We start from the raw sequence: 17985 nt of genomic DNA, 5'->3' as shown, positions 1-17985 counted from the left end.
AATTAGCTTCCTTCTATACAGGCGCACCTATGCAGCTGCCTGTCTATATATCTCCTAGACAGGTGATTGCTTCTGATTCCACCACCTCCTCTGGCAGCGAGTCCCGGATATCAGCCACCGTCCTTGTAAAAATAACTTCCCCCTCAATTTTCCCTTTTAAAAACCTCCTTAACTCGTTGAACCTTTGCCCTTCCGCTCCCATTATCAAAGCCTTTTAAAAGTCTAATGTATAATTATACATGGGGATTGAGTGTTGCCAGCAACTGGTTAATTATCACCTATATGTTTTATCTATTTACTGAATCTATTAGTAACTACTTACTATTTAATAATACTCTGTTCATGTTGCTACTTATCACTGTGTCATTGGCAAACTTGGCAATATGGCTTCTATATCACATAAATATGGTAAATATATAATGTCATTGTGGACACTAGAACTGGAATGCTGTAATGCTGAGAACTGTATTCTGCACATTCTATCTTTCTCTTTGCTCTTCCTATTGTACTTGAATTTGACTTGAATGTATGTACATATCAATGTAACATCTCCGCTCAGTCCGCCTGGGCCTACGCGATCATTAGATCATATGCGATAGAGGTAGAATTAGGCCATTCGGCCCATCAAGTCTACTCTGCCATCCAATCATGGCTGATCTATCTCTCCCTCCTAACCACCTTCTCCTGCGGTTTCTCAGTTGGCAAACACTCCCCATCCCATTCCCACACTGACCATTCTGTCCTGGGCCTCCTCCGCTGTCAGAGTGAGGCCAAATGCAAAATGGAGGAACAGCACCTCATATTTCACTTGGGCAGCTTACACCCCAGCGGTATGAATATTGATTACACTAATTTCAAGTAACCCTTGCTTTCCCCCTCTCTCCGTCCCTCCCCCCAACCTAGTTCTTCAACTAGATGCAACTAGTTTCCCTGTCCTCCTGATTAATTTTACTGATTGTATACCTAGTTGTCACCTTCTCCTCAGCCAACTTCTGACTTCATGACAGAAGAGAGATCAGATAAGATTAGATTAGATAGATAATACTTTATTAATCCCCTTTATCATTGATGAAGAACCAGGAAACTCTTTGGTCTAAAGATACGGCCCAAAAGGCAGCATTGATCAATTCCTGTTAACTAAAAATATTGAAGGATAGGCTCAAAAGTGAATAGTGAAATTGTATTATCCACCAGACCTATGGAATACAGTATCAACCTGAGGAGTTAAATGGTTAACGTGGGCTGGTAATTTCATGGACCTGTTTCTGTGACGTTACCAAGTTCATCGTTTTTCACATCCTCGTCAGTTCTTCTTGGGGCTGGGGCTGATGATAGAAAGCTGCTATCATTTTCATTTGGAAACGTGGCAGACGTGAGGATGACGGTGTGCAGACAGCAGTTTCAGCTCTTGTGTGAGAAAGAACTGCATATGCCTGATAAAATCGTAGGTCGCCACAAAATGCCGGAGTAACTCAGCCGGTGAGGAGGCAGCATCTATGGAGAGAAGGAATGGGTGACGTTTCGGGTCTGAAGAAGGGTCTCGACCCGAAACGTCACCCATTCCTTCTCTCCATAGATGTTGCCTCCTGACCCGCTGAGTTACTCCAGCATTTTGCAGTTTGAACTTTGTTCCTTTCTCGAAGATTTCTTCACTCATGATAAAATACTCACAAAAGTTCCACCTGATTTTTTTTTCTCTTCAGTCAAATGATTTCCTTAACTTAATAATTACTCTGTCCTTTGTTTTCCACCCGTTGTAGGTTTGGACAATTTAGTTTAAACCTCTTTAGTTAATGACTGCTTTAATAGGACACATTCAGATTCATTAAGATTTTGAATAATTAAATGGTACATTCATTAATCTATTTAACATTCACAGAGTCCCTAGAAATTATCTCCACTGCAGCCACGCACTCGAATGCTGCAATCCGTATGATGGTGAGTGCAAAGAATTTAACTTGAATTACGTGGTTTGGGGTTTTTATAAAGAGGGTTTGACAAGTTAATGCTATTAGTTTTCAAGTGAAAGAGCAAACAGTGAAAAAGTGTGAAAACGCGCACCTCCAGATTCAGGGACAGTTTCTTCCTAGCTTGTTATCAGGCAACTGAATCATCCTATCACAACCAGAGAGCATTGCTGAACTACTATCTACCTCGGACTGTCCTTGAGCAGACTTTGTGTTTAAGAAGGAACTGCAGATGCTGGAAAATCGAAGGTACACAAAAAAACTGGAGAAACTCAGCGGGTGCAGCAGCATCTATGGAGCGTTGCCTATTTCCTTCGCTCCATAGATGCTGCTGCACCCGCTGAGTTTCTCCAGCTTTTTTGTGTACCTTGATCAGACTTTGTTGGTTTTACCTTGCACTAAACGTTATTCCCTCATCACGTATCTATACACTGTAAATGGCTCGATTATAATCATGTTTTGTCTTTCCGCTGACTGGATAGCACGCAACAAAAGCTTTTCACTGTACCTCTGTACACGTGACAATAAACTAAACTGAAAATAAATATCATTGATACCTATGGTAGATGCAACGGTTCTTGCTGGTCAGGGAAGAGGTGGTGCAGTAAAATCCAATCAAGTGGAAATTGTCGAAGGCAATGTCTGCAGGAAATATGCATTTTGAGGCTTATGAACGGTGAGATTGTCTCATCTGCTCTCTCGATCATCTCTGCAGTGCCTTTTGTTTAGCAGCCTGCCGTCAAGCGGATTTACTGCAGCAAGTTTGATTTCAATGTACAAGAGGCTTGAGAAATGTAAGTGATTTTCAGTGGCACATACCCATGAAGGCACTGCTTGCGATTGAACATTAAGGCTGAGCAATGGCAAACAAGGGTATATAACCTGTGTTTCATAATTGATGATGCTGCAGATTAATTTGTGCTGGAGACATCCACTGACCCAATTCCCGTGATCCATTATTCATGTAAAAATTGCTACTTTTGCTGGTTATTATTGTTGCTCTGTTGAACTGTTGCCTGCCACATTATCAGCTCAAATTATGAAGGCAATCAGAAAATTAAATCATGTATGGAGATTTGGATGTTTTTGTTTTAACAGGTATTTATATGATCGTGCCACTCATCAAGAATATTACTAGTTTTATGAGACCAAAATCATCCAGTGTTAAAATTTAGCTTTAGACTTTAGAGATACAGCGAGGAAACGGGCCCTTCGGCCCACTGAGTCTGTGCCGGCCAGCGATCACCCCATTGCACTGGCACTATGCCACACACTAGGGGCAATTTACAATTTTACCGAATCCAATTAACCTACAAACCTGTACGTCTTCAGAGTGTGGGAGGAAACCGGAGTTCCCGGAGAAAAACCACGCAGTCGTGGGGAGAACGGACAAACTCCGTACAGCCAGCACCCGTAGTCAGGATCGAACCTGGGTCTCTAGCGCTGTGCGGTGGCAACTCCACCACTGCACCACCGTGCCGCTATTACAAACAAAAAATGCTTCACTGATATTTTTTTAATGGGGTCAAAAAATAAGGCAATGATGGCTTTGATGCCAAAATATTCTGTATATTTAGAATTGACATGAAAGAGCATTTCCTTTTACCACAGCTGGGATGCAAGGTCATAATTAGGAGGAGATGCTGGAATAATATATATTCGACAAAATGTTTAAAGAAAGATTTAAGAGATTTTTTTGAGTTATGATGAGTTATCAGAGAAGGCTGCTTCCTTTAGAAGTTAGTGAGTAAGATGTTTTTAAATCTAAAATAATCAGTCAGAGAACGGTGGGGATAAAGGTGGATAAATTCTTCACCTGGAGGGACAGAAGTGCGGGATATTTTGTCACGGGGAATGGTCGTGGTTTACATCCTGTAAGTGCAAAATCTGAGAAATGTTTAAAGCTGAGAAGAAGACTTGGCCCTCGATATAACAAGAACTGTGAAATTGATTGGAATTACTCGTGCAAAGGGCCAGCGTGCACAGAATGTGTTGACCCAGCGGTTTCTGTGTTCCTGCTGAACGCTGTTCTTAATTGAACCACATGTGCCACTGAGTCCTTGTCTACTCCCCATGCAATCTTTCCGCAAAGGTGCAGCCCGCTCAGTCAAGACCCAGTTAGCATACACGAGTATCTCCAATATGACACACAGCTCCTGAGCACAATATATTTATTAATAATTGTAAAATGGTCGATTGATCATATTCTACTGGGATACATAAAACTCCAAGAATTTTATATTAAAACTGTAGAGTGTTTTATGGTAACATGTCCCAGATAGAACAATGAAATTCTTACTTGCTGCAGCACAACAGAATATGTAAACATAGTACACTGTAAACAATATAATAAACGAGAAAAAAGGTTCAGTGTGTGCGCGTGTGCACACACACACACACATACGCATGGACACACGGACACACACACACACACACACACACACACACACACACACACACACACACACACACACACACACACACATACACACACACATGGACACACACACACACACACACACACACACACGGACACACACACACACACATACGCATGGACACACACACACACACACACATACGCATGGACACACGGACACACACACACACACACACATACGCATGGACACACGGACACACACACACACACACACACACACACACACACACACACACACACACACACATACGCATGGACACACGGACACACACACACACACACACACACACACACACACACACACACACACACACACACACACACACACACACATACGCATGGACACACACACACACACATACGCATGGACACACGGACACACACACACACACACACACACACACACACACACACACACACACACACACACACACACACACGGACACACACACACACACACACACACACACACACACACACGGACACACACACACACACACGGACACACACACACACACACGGACACACACACACACACACACACGGACACACGGACATATATGTACACATTAAAAAACAATAATAGTGCAATAATAACAATAATAGTCTATGTAATACAGAGCTGATTGGAGGGTGTAGTGTTAAATAGCCTGATGGTTGTAGGGAAGAAGCTGTTCCTGAATCTGGATGTTACAGGTTTCAGGCTAATATCCATGGTGATTCTTACACCATGGTATTAGTTCCATGAATCATATATACGTGGATTAGACTGTAATTGTATTTGTTTGCAGTTACAACGTGGCTTGTCCATCTTGTTTCCACTCCTAATTCCACTACTGCAGCAAATGTGAAGAATTGGTGAACCCATTATAAAACACACTTGGCCATGACATCAGAACATGGGGCGTTCCAGTGAATGTTCACATTTGGTGAACTGAAGCAGGACATAAGATGATTTTAAATGGAAGGGAATGTACCTTTTTTCCCCCAATAGTTTGCAATTAAGAATATGGGTCATAAATATTCAAGAGTGTTTTGTTGTCATATGTACCCGAGCAGAACATTGACATTCTTACTTACAGCAGCAGCAGCACCACAGGTTTGTAAACACCAAAGACAGGCACAAAATGCCGGAGAAACTTAGCGAGATTAGGCAGCATCTCTGGAAAGAAGGAATGGGTGACGTTTCGGGTCGAGACCCTTCTTCAGACTCGATATAATCAATATATTTTGTTTGCACTTAGGAAAAGATGAAGAAGTTAATCGACGTGTACGAAATGCTAGGAGGTGAAGAGGAGGATATAGTAAATCCTTCAAATGAATTAATAAAAGAGGGACAAATCCAAAAGCTGGCTGCTCGCAACACTTCCTCACAGGAAAGATATCTTTTCTTGGTAAGTACTGGTGACATTATGGATACCTGGCTAAAAGACAGTGACGGCTTTATTTGTGGCTTTGCAATGGGATCTTCCTTCCTGCATTCTCAGCCTGAGAGATGATTTGGGGGGGGGAAGGAACTGCAGATGCTGGTTTACCAAAAAAGACACAACGTGCTGGAGTAACTTGGCGGGTCGGACAGCATTCCCCACAAAGAAGGGTCACCTATCCATGTTCTCCAGGGATGCTGCCTGGTCCGCTGAGTTACTCCAACTCTTTGTGTTTTGCTCAAGATTCCAGCATCTGCAGTTCCTTGCGTCTTGGTATTGAAACAATTCACTGACCTGCAGAATCCAAGCCTGTATTTACAATTGATAGCCACGTTTAGATCATGTACCGACAATGAAATAACGATTGAGAAATATTGAGGGGATCAGATAGAAAAAGATATGGATGGAAAATAATCTGTCAAGCATTAATTTCATTTTACGAGATGATTTTTTCATTATGATGACGGTGTAGCTGGTAGAGCCGCTGCGTCACATCGCCTGAGACGCAGGTTTGATGCTGACCTTGGCTGCTGTCTGTGTGGAGTTTGCACGTTCTCCCTGTGACCGTGCGGGTTTCCTCAGGGTGCTCCAGCTTCCTCCCACAATTGGCCTCTAAACTACCCCAAGTTTATCAGGAGAGGAGTGAAAGTGGAATAACATAGATCTAGGGCAAACAGATGATCAATGGTCGGCGTGGACTCAGTGGGCTGAAGGGCCTGTTTCCATGCTCTCTTTCAATTCAATTCAAAGATTGTTGAGCAGTAATTGACAGTAGCTACATAATTACATTTTTGCCCATATGCACGGGCTCTAATTTTATTCAGCAGTTTCTCACACAAAACATGAGACAAGAATCTTAAGTACACAAATTGCAGTCCTTTCATTGGCATGTTTGATGCAAGGACTGCCGGAGAGCTCCTTGTCGGGTGCTGGTACAATCTCTGACAGGAGTTGCAGGACTTTCACATCGAACCAAAGCCCCTGTCAGATTCTCTCTATTCTAACTGAGTGCTGACAGCCTTATCATTATTCACAGTGCAAATTCCAGCTCTTCATTATGCTGGTGTTATAACTCAAACGTTCATCTTCAAACGGGCAAATTGTGGAATTTCATTGTGGTTTGCGTTTCAAATGGAACCAGTACTAAAATGCCATGCAATCTGATATTACACATTCTAGTCTAGTCTTGTTTGGAGATAGTGTGGAATAATCATGGAATAATCTCCACCCTACTATAGTTACCCAACCACATGCAACTAAATTTAAAGTAGCTCTTTCTTCCCAATAACCCTTTCTGGCTTAAGCCCTCCCTCCACCACCTCCAGTTTAAATTCAATTTGGAATATTTTGGAGGACCAAGAAACCAAGAACCAAGAACTAGTGTGTGGAAACTGACCCTTCAGCCCACCGAGCCTGCACTGACCACTGATCCCTGTACACCAGCACTATCCTGCACACACTGGGGACAATTTACCATTTTTACCGAAGCCAAATAATCAACAAACCTATACGTCTTTGGAGTGAGGAGGAAACTGGAGCACCCGGGGAGAACGTGCAAACTCCGTACAGACAGCACCTGTAGTCAGGATTGAACCCGGGTCTCTGGTGCTGTGAGGCGGCAACGCTATTGCTGCACCACCGTGCCGTGCCGCCCCTAATCTCAGTGTTGCGATCCTTGCATTAGCAATGGCTCATATAAAGTAATATAAGAATTAAACGACTAGCTAAATTCACATGAATGTCTGAATGTGTAGAAACATAACAGGTAGCCAGTTCAACAATTTCTGGGAAATTATTTTGTCATTGGAACGTGTTCATTTGGAAGTCATGGCGGGTTAGTTATTTACAGTCTGACAATGTTTTGCTTTCATGGAACTCTTTGCACTCACACAACCTACCAGCATTGCCATAGGTGAGAATAAAACATGGATGTTGCACCCTCATTAAGGAATGCTCTCTGACAGAAACACCTTTCAGACATTCAGGCACATGCTAAATGGCGTCCGCGATTATCATTAGAGAAGTGGATGCGGTCTCTTGAGTTTTGGATATCGGTGTCGGTGGAAAGGAATGTCCTTGGGGAGAGCTCGGCCTTCTTTTAATCTCCATAGTCTTTACCCTCCAGCCTATATTCACTGCAGATTTGGTGACGTAATGGCTGAGAAATTCATTCAAGTCAAACAATATATTTCTGCAGCAGGCAGTGGGTGCTTCTCTTTTTATTAACCCAGTTGCTGAACACTATTGTGTACATTGTCCACTGGTCGTTTACTTCCTGAAATCAGTCTATGAGTCAAACAGCAGAGAAACAGGCCCTTCGGCCCAACTCATCCATGCCGACCATGATGTCCCATCTAAGCTACTCCCGTTGTCCATGTTTGGCCCATAACCCTGTCAACTTTTGCTTTTCATGTACCTGCCCAACTACCTTTTACCTTTCTTCAGACTTGTCCCGACCAGAAACGTCACGTTCCTTTTCCCCAGAGATGTTGCCGGACCCGCTGAGTCACTCCAGCATTTTGTGTCTATCTTTGGTGTAAATCAGCATCTACGGTTCATTACTACAGCAATTGTCTTTTTAATGCTGTTATCCGCCACCCTCTGAGTGTTATTTCCCACCCCCTCCCCCCATCCCCTTCAATAGCCTGGACAATGCTGCAAAGTGCTCAGAATGAACCCTGCATAATTGCCGACCTTCAACAAGAACATACAGTGCTGTATTCATGCTCAAAATAGAAAAATGTTGTAATCCATTAGATATTAACTTATCCGAGAGAAAAAGCAACTTTATAACGCAATGTCCATTCGGTCACCTCTTTCACTGAGTGAGTTCCACGCTCTGAGTGTGTTATTTAATTGTTTTTTTTAAATAAGGCAACGGCGTGAAATTGCAGCTAAAATGTTTAGACCAACCCCAGGATTCACACGAGGTTACTCTGGAGATGGATAGTAATTGACCATTCTTTTCTTGTTTCTTTTGCCCACAGTTGAACAATATGCTGCTGTACTGTGTTCCAAAGTTCAGTTTGGTATTCACAAGATATTCTGTCCGAACCAAAATTGGTATTGAAGGCATGAAGGTTGGTCGAGTTGTTTCCCACTTTAGACTTTGTTCATGACTTTGGCAAATACGTGTTACAGTGCATTCACACACAGCATTCACTGTGCCACCCATTCGCCTGCAGGATTCATGCAGTATCATCACAACAGTGATTTTTCTCTCCACACACACTCCATGAGAGCGAAGGGTGGTGGTTTCACACAAAGGGCATAGGAAGGAACTGCAGATGCTGGTTTACACCGAAGATAGGCACAAAATGCTGAGCAACTCAGCGGGACAGGCAGCATCTCTGGAGAGAAGGAATGGGTGAAGTTTCGGGTCGAGACCCTTCTTCACACTAAGGGTGGTGGGAGCATGGAACGAGCTGCCAGATGAGATAGTTGAGGCAGGAACGATCAAGAAACAACCAGGCATGTACGTGGATAGGACGGGTTTGGAGGGATATGGGCCAAATACAGGCAGGTGGGACTAGTGTAGGTGGGAACATGTTAGCCGGTGTGGACAAGTTGGGCCGAAGGGCCTGTTTCCACACTGTATCACTATGACTCTGTAACCGTTTTACATAGGTTCCAACTGCTTAGTGTGCCGTCGTTAGTTGGCCTTAAACCCTGGAGGTTTAATGGCCTTAAACTACCCCCACAGAATCTTTACAGTGGCTGTACCAAGCCTCATCACACAGCCCTGCACCTGAGGAAGTCCCATCTGTACCAGCAAACACCTCATTTCATTGGAAAGCTAGCAAGTTCTGAGTAAATCAGAATGTGCCTGTCACTCAGTTGACATTTTTCTAGTGGCAATTAATGTTGGTCTTGACCTGGGCACTGGGGTAGAGTAGAAATTATCTGTAGAGTTGCTGCCTCACAGCACCAGAGACCAGAGTTCGATCCTGACCTCGGGTGCTGTCTGTGTGGAGTTTGCACGCTGTCCCTGTGCAAACATTCTCCCTGTGACCGCGTGGGTTTCCTCTGGGTGCTCCGGTTTCCTCCCACGTCCCAAAGACGTGTGCGTCTGTAGGTTAATTGGCCTCTGTAAATTGCCCCTAGTGTGTAGAGGGTGGATGCAAAAGTGGGATAACATAGAACTAGTGTGAACGGGTGGCCGAGGGTCAGTGTGGCCTCAGTGGGCCGAGTTCATGTTGACCATCCAAACGTAAAACTAAACCAGCATAAATCTATTGCACAGTAAGTAACATATGCAGCAGTCCACAACTCTGTTCACTTCAGAGACTAAAGATTGAGCAGAACAATCATATCTAGGACTAGAGGTCATAGCCTCAGAATTAGAGAATTATTTTAGGAAGGAGATGAGGAGAAATTTCTTTAGTCCGAGGGTGGTGAATCTGTGGAATTCTGCCACAGAAGGCTGTGGAGGCCAAGTCAGTGGATATTATTAGGGCAGAGTTAGATAGATTCCTGATTAGTACGGGTGTCAGAGGTTATAAGGAGAAGGCAGGAGAATGTGGTTAGGAGGGAGAGAGAGATCAGCCATGAATGAATGGCGGAGTAGACTAGATGGGCCGAATGGCCTAATTCTGCTCCTGTCACTGATGACAATATGATCCGATTGTAGGAAAGACACAAAATGTTGGAGTAACTCAGCGGGTTAGGGGGCAACCCTGTAGAACACGGCTAGGTGATGTTTTGGGTCGGGCCACTTCTTTAGAAGGGTTTCTATATCCATTGTAGATTCTCTCAAGCTGTATTAAATTCTCCTTAAAAAAGTGAACCGCAAATAACCAACATCTTTTTATGTCACCCAAACCTATTTTATTTGTGCTTCTTGATATATAGGTCATTGAGACCCATAACAAAGACTATCCCAACACATTCCAGGTCTCTGGAAAAGAACGAACACTGGAGTTGCAGGCCAGGTAAGATGAAACTCGCCTTTTGTGATTATTCACAGATGTAAAACGATCTTCATTACATTATGCTGAAAGAAAGAACTGCAGATGTTGGTTTACACCAAAGATAGACACAAAGTGCTGGAGTAACTCCACGTGTCTGGCGGCATCTCTGGAGAAAAAGGACATGTGACATTTCAGGTCAGGACGTTTCTTCAGACTCAAGTTGAGTGTGAAGAAGAGACCCGACCCGAAACGTCATTGATCCTTTGACTCCAGAGATGCTGCCTGACCCGTTGAGTTACTCCAGCACTGTGTCTATCTTATCCTCATTACATTGTTGGATTTTGGTGCATTAGAACTGCAAGTAGGAATGAAAGCACTTGCTAAATGCTGATTATTCCACATTGCTTCTGACTGGAGAGTAAAATGCACCTGGGGAGGTGAGAATACATCATTTTTTCTCTTTTTTTCCGTTATGATCTGGAACTTGCTGTCTGCAGCGGTAGTAGATGCAGAGTCTGGGCTTTCAAAATGGAATTGGATATGCACTTTGAGGGAAATTAATTTACAGGACGGCGGAGAAGGATCAAGGGAATGGGAATGGGAATGATTTGATTCAGTTAGTGGAATAGTGTTCTGCTGTGCCCTTCCAACATGGCACGTTGTGCTCCTATTGGGAGATGAACGATGAGACAATCTCATTCCTCTCCCCTTCCCAGCTCTCCTACAGCCTACTGTCTCCACCTCTTCCTTTCCTTTTACCACCCACCCTCCCGACCAGTTTGAAGAAGGGTCTCGACCCGAAACGTCACCCATTCCTTCTCTCCATAGATGCTGCCTCACCCGCTGAGTTTCTCCAGCATTTTTGCCTACCTTTGATTTTTCCAGCATCTGCAGTTCTTTCTTAGACGATCCCATTTTGTTATGTTCCTTGGCCGGTCCTTTTGAAGAGCTGTGATATATTTTCATTCAGTTACACTTGTAACCAGTACCTCTGTCTAAACATCCTGAAGACACCCCCTCGATGTGCCAGCGCATTGTAGGTGGGTCTGATAAGGTTGGGCACGAGTTTTGAAGTATTGCATGAACTGTGAAACCATACTCAGTACATAGTGCAGTCATTTCATCATCACTAATAATTATTTAAATTGTCTCCAGTACACACCTTACTTATTTTGCATCAGTCAGGAGCCGCCGCCTCACAGCACCGGAAAACCTGGGTGTGATACTGACCTCGGCTGCTGTCTTTGTGGAGTTTGCACGTTCTCCCTGTGACCGCGTGGGTTTCCTCTAGGTGCTCCGGTTTCCTCTCACATCCCAGAGACGTGCATCTGTGTAGGATAATTGGTCCCTGGGAAAATTCCAGCAGAAGATGCAAAAGTGGGATAACATAGAACTTGGGTGATTGATGGTCGGTGTGGACTCAATGGACCGAGTCCCAGCCGACCATCTAAAACTTAAACTAAACAGCACAATCCATTGCACAGTACTTCTCTGAATTTTCCAGTCATTCAGTGGTCTAGCCATGAGGCTGCAATCTTGGTTGAGGTGGGCGCAGGGAACATTTTGCATCTGATACAGCAGATTAGCATCGAGCCATATTATTGCAGTTGTGGGAGGAAGCAAACAAAACCTATCTTTTATTTCAATCTGCTTACTTGAGCTGATAGTATGTGTTGCTTTCGTGTCTCAAATGGGAACATCCTCCGTTCCACTTAAAAATGAGAAGCAGAATATGTTTCAAATAGGTTTTGAGACTGAATGTTGAATGTTTTACGAGTGCTTGCTTTCATTACGTATTGAAATGAATTGTTGCCATGTGAGTACTATACTTTTTATTTTCTGCGTAGTAAATTGAAGGTGATTGCTAGGAGAGTTTAATATATTCCACACAGATAAAGAAGCACACGGCTCATTAATTTTACTGTTTATTGTTTTTGCTGAGATATCAAAGTCTGATGGGATAATTATCTCATTTCTTACTGCTCAGCATGTCCCCTCCTTTGTTAAGCCAACTTGAAGCTCTTCTGATAACCCAGAACTGTAAGGTAGACAAAAATGCTGGAGAAACTCAGCGGGTGAGGCAGCATCTATGGAGCGAAGGAAATAGGTGTCTACCTTCGGGTTTTCCAGCATCTGCAGTTCTTTCTCAAACACCTGGAACTGTAGGTTTGATGTGTTCGAACAAGTGGAAGTCCTGTGTGTATTTAGTTTCCTGTATTATTTTTTTTAATTGGAGTGCCGCTAAACAGCAACACTTGATCAAGTGCTGTTTTTCATATTTTTCTTAGCAAAACAAGATTGCTTATCAAACCTAGATGGGTGGTGCAGTGGCACAGTGGTAGAGTTGCTGCCTTACAGTGCCAGAGGCCTAGTGTGTAGGATAGAACTAGTGGATGGGCAATCATGGGTTGGCATGGACTCGGTGGACCGAAGGGCCTGTTTCCACGCCGCATCTCAAAACTAAACTGAAAACCAAACCAAAGCTGCTGCCTTGCAACACCAGAGACCCAGGTTTGACCCTGACCTTAGATGTCTTATAGAAACTTACAAAATTCTTAAGGGGTTGGACAGGCTAGATGCAGGAAGATTGCTCCCGATGTTGGGGAAATCCAGGACAAGGGGTCACAGCTTAAGGATAAGGGGGAAATCCTTTAAAACCGAGATGAGAAGAACTTTTTTCACACAGAGAGTGGTGAATCTCTGGAACTCTCTGCCACAGAGGGTAGTCGAGGCCAGTTCATTGGCTATATTTAAGAGGGAGTTAGATGTGGCCCTTGTGGCTAAGGGGATCAGAGGGTATGGAGAGAAGGCAGGTACGGGATACTGAGTTGGATGATCAGCCATGATCATATTGAATGGCGGTGCAGGCTCGAAGGGCCAAATGGCCTACTCCTGCACCTAATTTCTATGTTTCTATGTTTCTATGTTGTCTGTGTGGAGCTCGTACATTCTCCCTGTGACCTTGTGGGATGGGTAGGGGGGACAGGGGATAGCGGAATTGGAGAATTCAATTGAAGGAGATGGGAACTTTTTCAATTTTGGGTAACATCCTCCCTGCACTTCTTTCTTTCCATTTTTACACTCCCTACCTCCCCCCCTCCCCCCATTCACTCATCATCCCTCCCCTCTCCACTCTAAGTGGTACATTTTTCTTCCCCCTCCTTTGTTCTGTACTACCCACCATTCCACATTTCACTCCCCACCTTTCTTTCACGTCTAATTTCCCCTATTTGCACTCTTTTGTCTTCTCCACTTATCACCTTTAGCCTCGGCCAATATCTCCACCCCTTTTCTCACCCACCAGATTCATCAGCCAGTCAATGTGTCTTTACCTGGATCCACCTATCACTTGCCAATTCTTGCCTCCTCCCTCCCCCTCAATTCTTTCTACCAGCTATCTCCCCTCTACTCCATCAGCCAGAAGAAAGGTCCTGACCAGAAGTATTATCCATCCATTTTCAAACTGGAAAGGATGCAGAGAAGATTAACAAGGATGTTGCCAGGACTCGAGGGCCAGAGCCATGGGGCGTTGAGCAGGCTAGGACTCTATTTCTTGGAGCGCAGGAGGATGAGGGGGTGATCTTATAGAGGTATACAAAATCATGAGAGGATTAGACTGGGTAACTACACAGTCTTTTGTCCAGAGTAGGGGAATCAAGAACCAGAGGACATGTGTTTAAGGTGAGAGGGGAAAGATTTAACAGGAGCCTGAGGGGTAACTTTTTTTACACAAAGGGTGGTGGGTGTATGGAACGAGTAGCCAGAGGAGGTAGTTGAGGCAAGTACTATGGCAATGTTAAAGAAGCATTTAGATAGGTCCAAGGATAGGAGAGGTTTAGAGGGATGTGGGCCAAACGCAGGCAGGTGGGACTATTGCAGATGGGGCATGTTGGTTGGTTTGGGTATGTTAGGCCGAAGGGCCTGTGCCAACGCTGTATGAATTTATGATTCTATTTCCTTTCACAGATGCAGCTCAGTTCCTCCAGCAGTTAGTATTTTTTCTTCAGATACAATGATCAGCTAGCTCCACCTGCTGGTTTAAAACAGATTTATCCTTATTTCCAGAGCTCCTCGAACTAATTCGACAGGAAGAGTAAATTGACTGCTGCACACATTTGCCTGGAGAACTAGTGCAATAATAATTGAGACCAGGAACTCTAACGTGCATTTTCTATCTTCTCCAACATTGGACTGCACAGATACATTTTATCATAGAAACATAAAAACATAGAAAATAGGTGCAGGAGGAGGCCATTCGGCCCTTCGAGCCAGCACCGCCATTCATTGTGATCATGGCTGATCGTCCCCTATCAATAACCCGTGCCTGCCTTCTCCCCTGACTCCACTAGTCCCTAGTGCTCTATCTAACTCTCTTAAATCCATATCATAATTAGAAATAGAAAAAGCTGGAAACACTCAGCAGGTCGCAGTAGAGGCTGCACAGCAGGTAGAGCTGCTGCCTCAAAGCACCAGAAGCTCAGGTCCAATCCTAACCTCGAGTGCTGTTGGTGTGGAGTTGGCAAGTTCTCCCTGTATTTCTTCCGGATTCTACGGTTTCCTCCCATATCCCAAAGACGTGTGGGATTGTAGGTTAATTGGGCCTCTGTAAAAATTGTCTCGAGTGTGTAGGATGTGGATTTGAAAGTGGGATAACAGAACTAGTATGAGGGTGTGCCCAATGGTTGACATGCTTGGGGCCTGTTTCCGTGCTGTATCAATCAATCAAAAACCCACAAAGCATCTCTGGAAAGAGAATCAAAGTTAATTTTAAGATGTGTAGCAAGGAACTGCAGCTGCTGGTTTAAACCAAGATAGACACACAAAGCTGGAGTAACTCAGCGGGTCAGGCAGCATCTCTGGAGAAAAGGAATAGGTGAGGTTTCGGGTCGAGACCCTTCTTCAGACTGTAATACACGAAAGGACCCAAAGTGCTGGAGTATCTCAGCTGGTCAGGCAGCATCTTTGGAGAGTGTGGATAAGTGTCCCGACCAGAAACGTCACCTATCCACGTTCTCCAGAGATGATGAATGGACTCGACCTAAAACGTCACCTATTCCTTTTCTCCAGAGATTCTGTCTGTTCTCAGTTTTTCAGCATCTACAGTTTGTAGTTTCTATTTTAATTTCAGCTGTAGTTAATTGGTGGCTTTGTATATTCTTACTGATTCTGCTCAATTAATCAGCCAATATTGACCTTTCATTCAGAAATTTCTGTATAATCTTTGTTGCATTTTAACACAGAAGATGTTACTTTTACTTTGTGTTAAAAAATATTTAATGCAATTTAACAATATTGTGTTAAATATTGTTTAATATTTAACACTATTAAAATTTATTATTTTAATATTTTCATTACTGGAATCCAACAAAAAATATTTATTAAATGTATTATTTTAATATTTTCATTACTGGGATCCAACACAAATTATTTTATTTAATGTTTTTATAAATATGTGCAAAACTCCGTAAAGGGAGCAATATATTTTCAGAGGAAAATGGCATCTTTCATGATAGATGTTGAGTGCAATTTTATGATGTATTCTGTAGAATTTGAATTAAAGAGTGGATGAATGCGAAATTTTGTACGGATGGGAATAAGTAAAATTAGCTTGTAATGGATACATTATATTAACAACATGTTCAAATATAAATTGTCGACAACCCCCATGACAGGAAGCGGCACAAGACATTCAGGCAGATGTTTGGAACCATACACACGGCCACATTATTGCCAAGTCTGGGCAGACTTTTTGCCACAAAATGAAAGGGAATTTGTTCACAATTTTGTTACTTTCGCCGCATTGAGCAAACATTTACTCAGCAGCGAGCATCCTGATCACGTTTTTGTTTTGTTTCAGCTCTGATCAGGACAAGGAAGAATGGATAAAGGTAAAGACAAAATGTATTGCTATTGATATCTTCCAACTTGACATTTTGATACTGATCTGAAGGAAAGAATGACGCAAATCTTTCAAATGTACGTTTTAGCTACTAGTTCTAGGAGCAGAATTAAGGGCCTGTTCCACTTTCACGACCTCTGCCGAGTTTGCCCTTGACTCATATTCGCAGCAGGGTCGTCACAAGGTCGTCACAAGGATGAGGGAATTGAAGGCAATATCTCCAAGTTTGCGGATGACACTAAGCTGGGGGGCAGTGTTAGCTGTGAGGAGGATGCTAGGAGACTGCAAGGTGACTTGGATAGGCTGGGTGAGTGGGCAAATGTTTGGCAGATGCAGTATAATGTGGATAAATGTGAGGTTATCCATTTTGGTGGCAAAAACAGGAAAGCAGACTATTATCTAAATGGTGGCCGACTAGGAAAAGGGGAGATGCAGCGAGACCTGGGTGTCATGGTACACCAGTCATTGAAAGTGGGCATGCAGGTGCAGCAGGCAGTGAAGAAAGCGAATGGTATGTTAGCTTTCATAGCAAAAGGATTTGAGTATAGGAGCAGGGAGGTTCTACTGCAGTTGTACAGGGTCTTGGTGAGACCACACCTGGAGTATTGCGTACAGTTTTGGTCTCCAAATCTGAGGAAGGACATTATTGCCATAGAGGGAGTGCAGAGAAGGTTCACCAGACTGATTCCTGGGATGTCAGGACTGTCTTATGAAGAAAGACTGGATAGACTTGGTTTATACTCTCTAGAATTTAGGAGATTGAGAGGGGATCTTATAGAAACTTACAAAATTCTTAAGGGGTTGGACAGGCTAGATGCAGGAAGATTGCTCCCGATGTTGGGGAAGTCCAGGACAAGGGGTCACAGCTTAAGGATAAGGGGGAAATCCTTTAAAACCGAGATGAGAAGAACTTTTTTCACACAGAGAGTGGTGAATCTCTGGAACTCCCTGCCACAGAGGGTAGTCGAGGCCAGTTCATTGGCTATATTTAAGAGGGAGTTTGATGTGGCCCTTGTGGCTTAGGGGATCAGAGGGTATGGAGAGAAGGCAGGTACGGGATACTGAGTTGGATGATCAGCCATGATCATATTGAATGGCGGTGCAGGCTCGAAGGGCCGAATGGCCTACTCCTGCACCTAATTTCTATGTTTCTATGTTTCTATGTTTCTATGTAGGAGGTCGTAGGTAGGTCGTAGCAGGCCGTGATGCTAGTCGTAGGTACTCGTGGCATCAAGTAGGTCGGGGCGTTTTTCTAGCCTGATGAAAAATGTCCACGAGTAAAAAAGGTTGTGAATTAGGTCGTGAAAGTGGGACACGCCCTTTAGGCCATTCCGCCCACCAA

General features: G+C 43.6%; 1 protein-coding gene across 4 annotated transcripts in view; it reads left to right on the top strand.

Annotated features, from left to right (window-relative positions):
• The window catches only part of fgd4 (FYVE, RhoGEF and PH domain containing 4), a 182962-nt gene that overhangs the window by 154947 nt on the left and 10030 nt on the right, over positions 1-17985 (top strand). For all 4 annotated transcript variants that reach the window (XM_033037563.1, XM_033037565.1, XM_033037564.1 and 1 more), the window contains exons 9-13: positions 1880-1938; positions 5652-5801; positions 8822-8914; positions 10686-10765; positions 16602-16632. In XM_033037563.1, coding sequence (XP_032893454.1) covers positions 1880-1938; positions 5652-5801; positions 8822-8914; positions 10686-10765; positions 16602-16632 — 413 coding nt within the window. The remainder of the gene's footprint in view (positions 1-1879; positions 1939-5651; positions 5802-8821; positions 8915-10685; positions 10766-16601; positions 16633-17985) is intronic.

The sequence above is a fragment of the Amblyraja radiata genome, chromosome 19, assembly GCF_010909765.2.
Source record: "Amblyraja radiata isolate CabotCenter1 chromosome 19, sAmbRad1.1.pri, whole genome shotgun sequence".
In the NCBI taxonomy this organism is placed as follows: Eukaryota; Metazoa; Chordata; class Chondrichthyes; order Rajiformes; family Rajidae; genus Amblyraja; species Amblyraja radiata.
The sequence above is the reverse complement of the archived record's forward strand: the minus strand, read 5'-3'. Positions and strand labels throughout refer to the sequence as shown.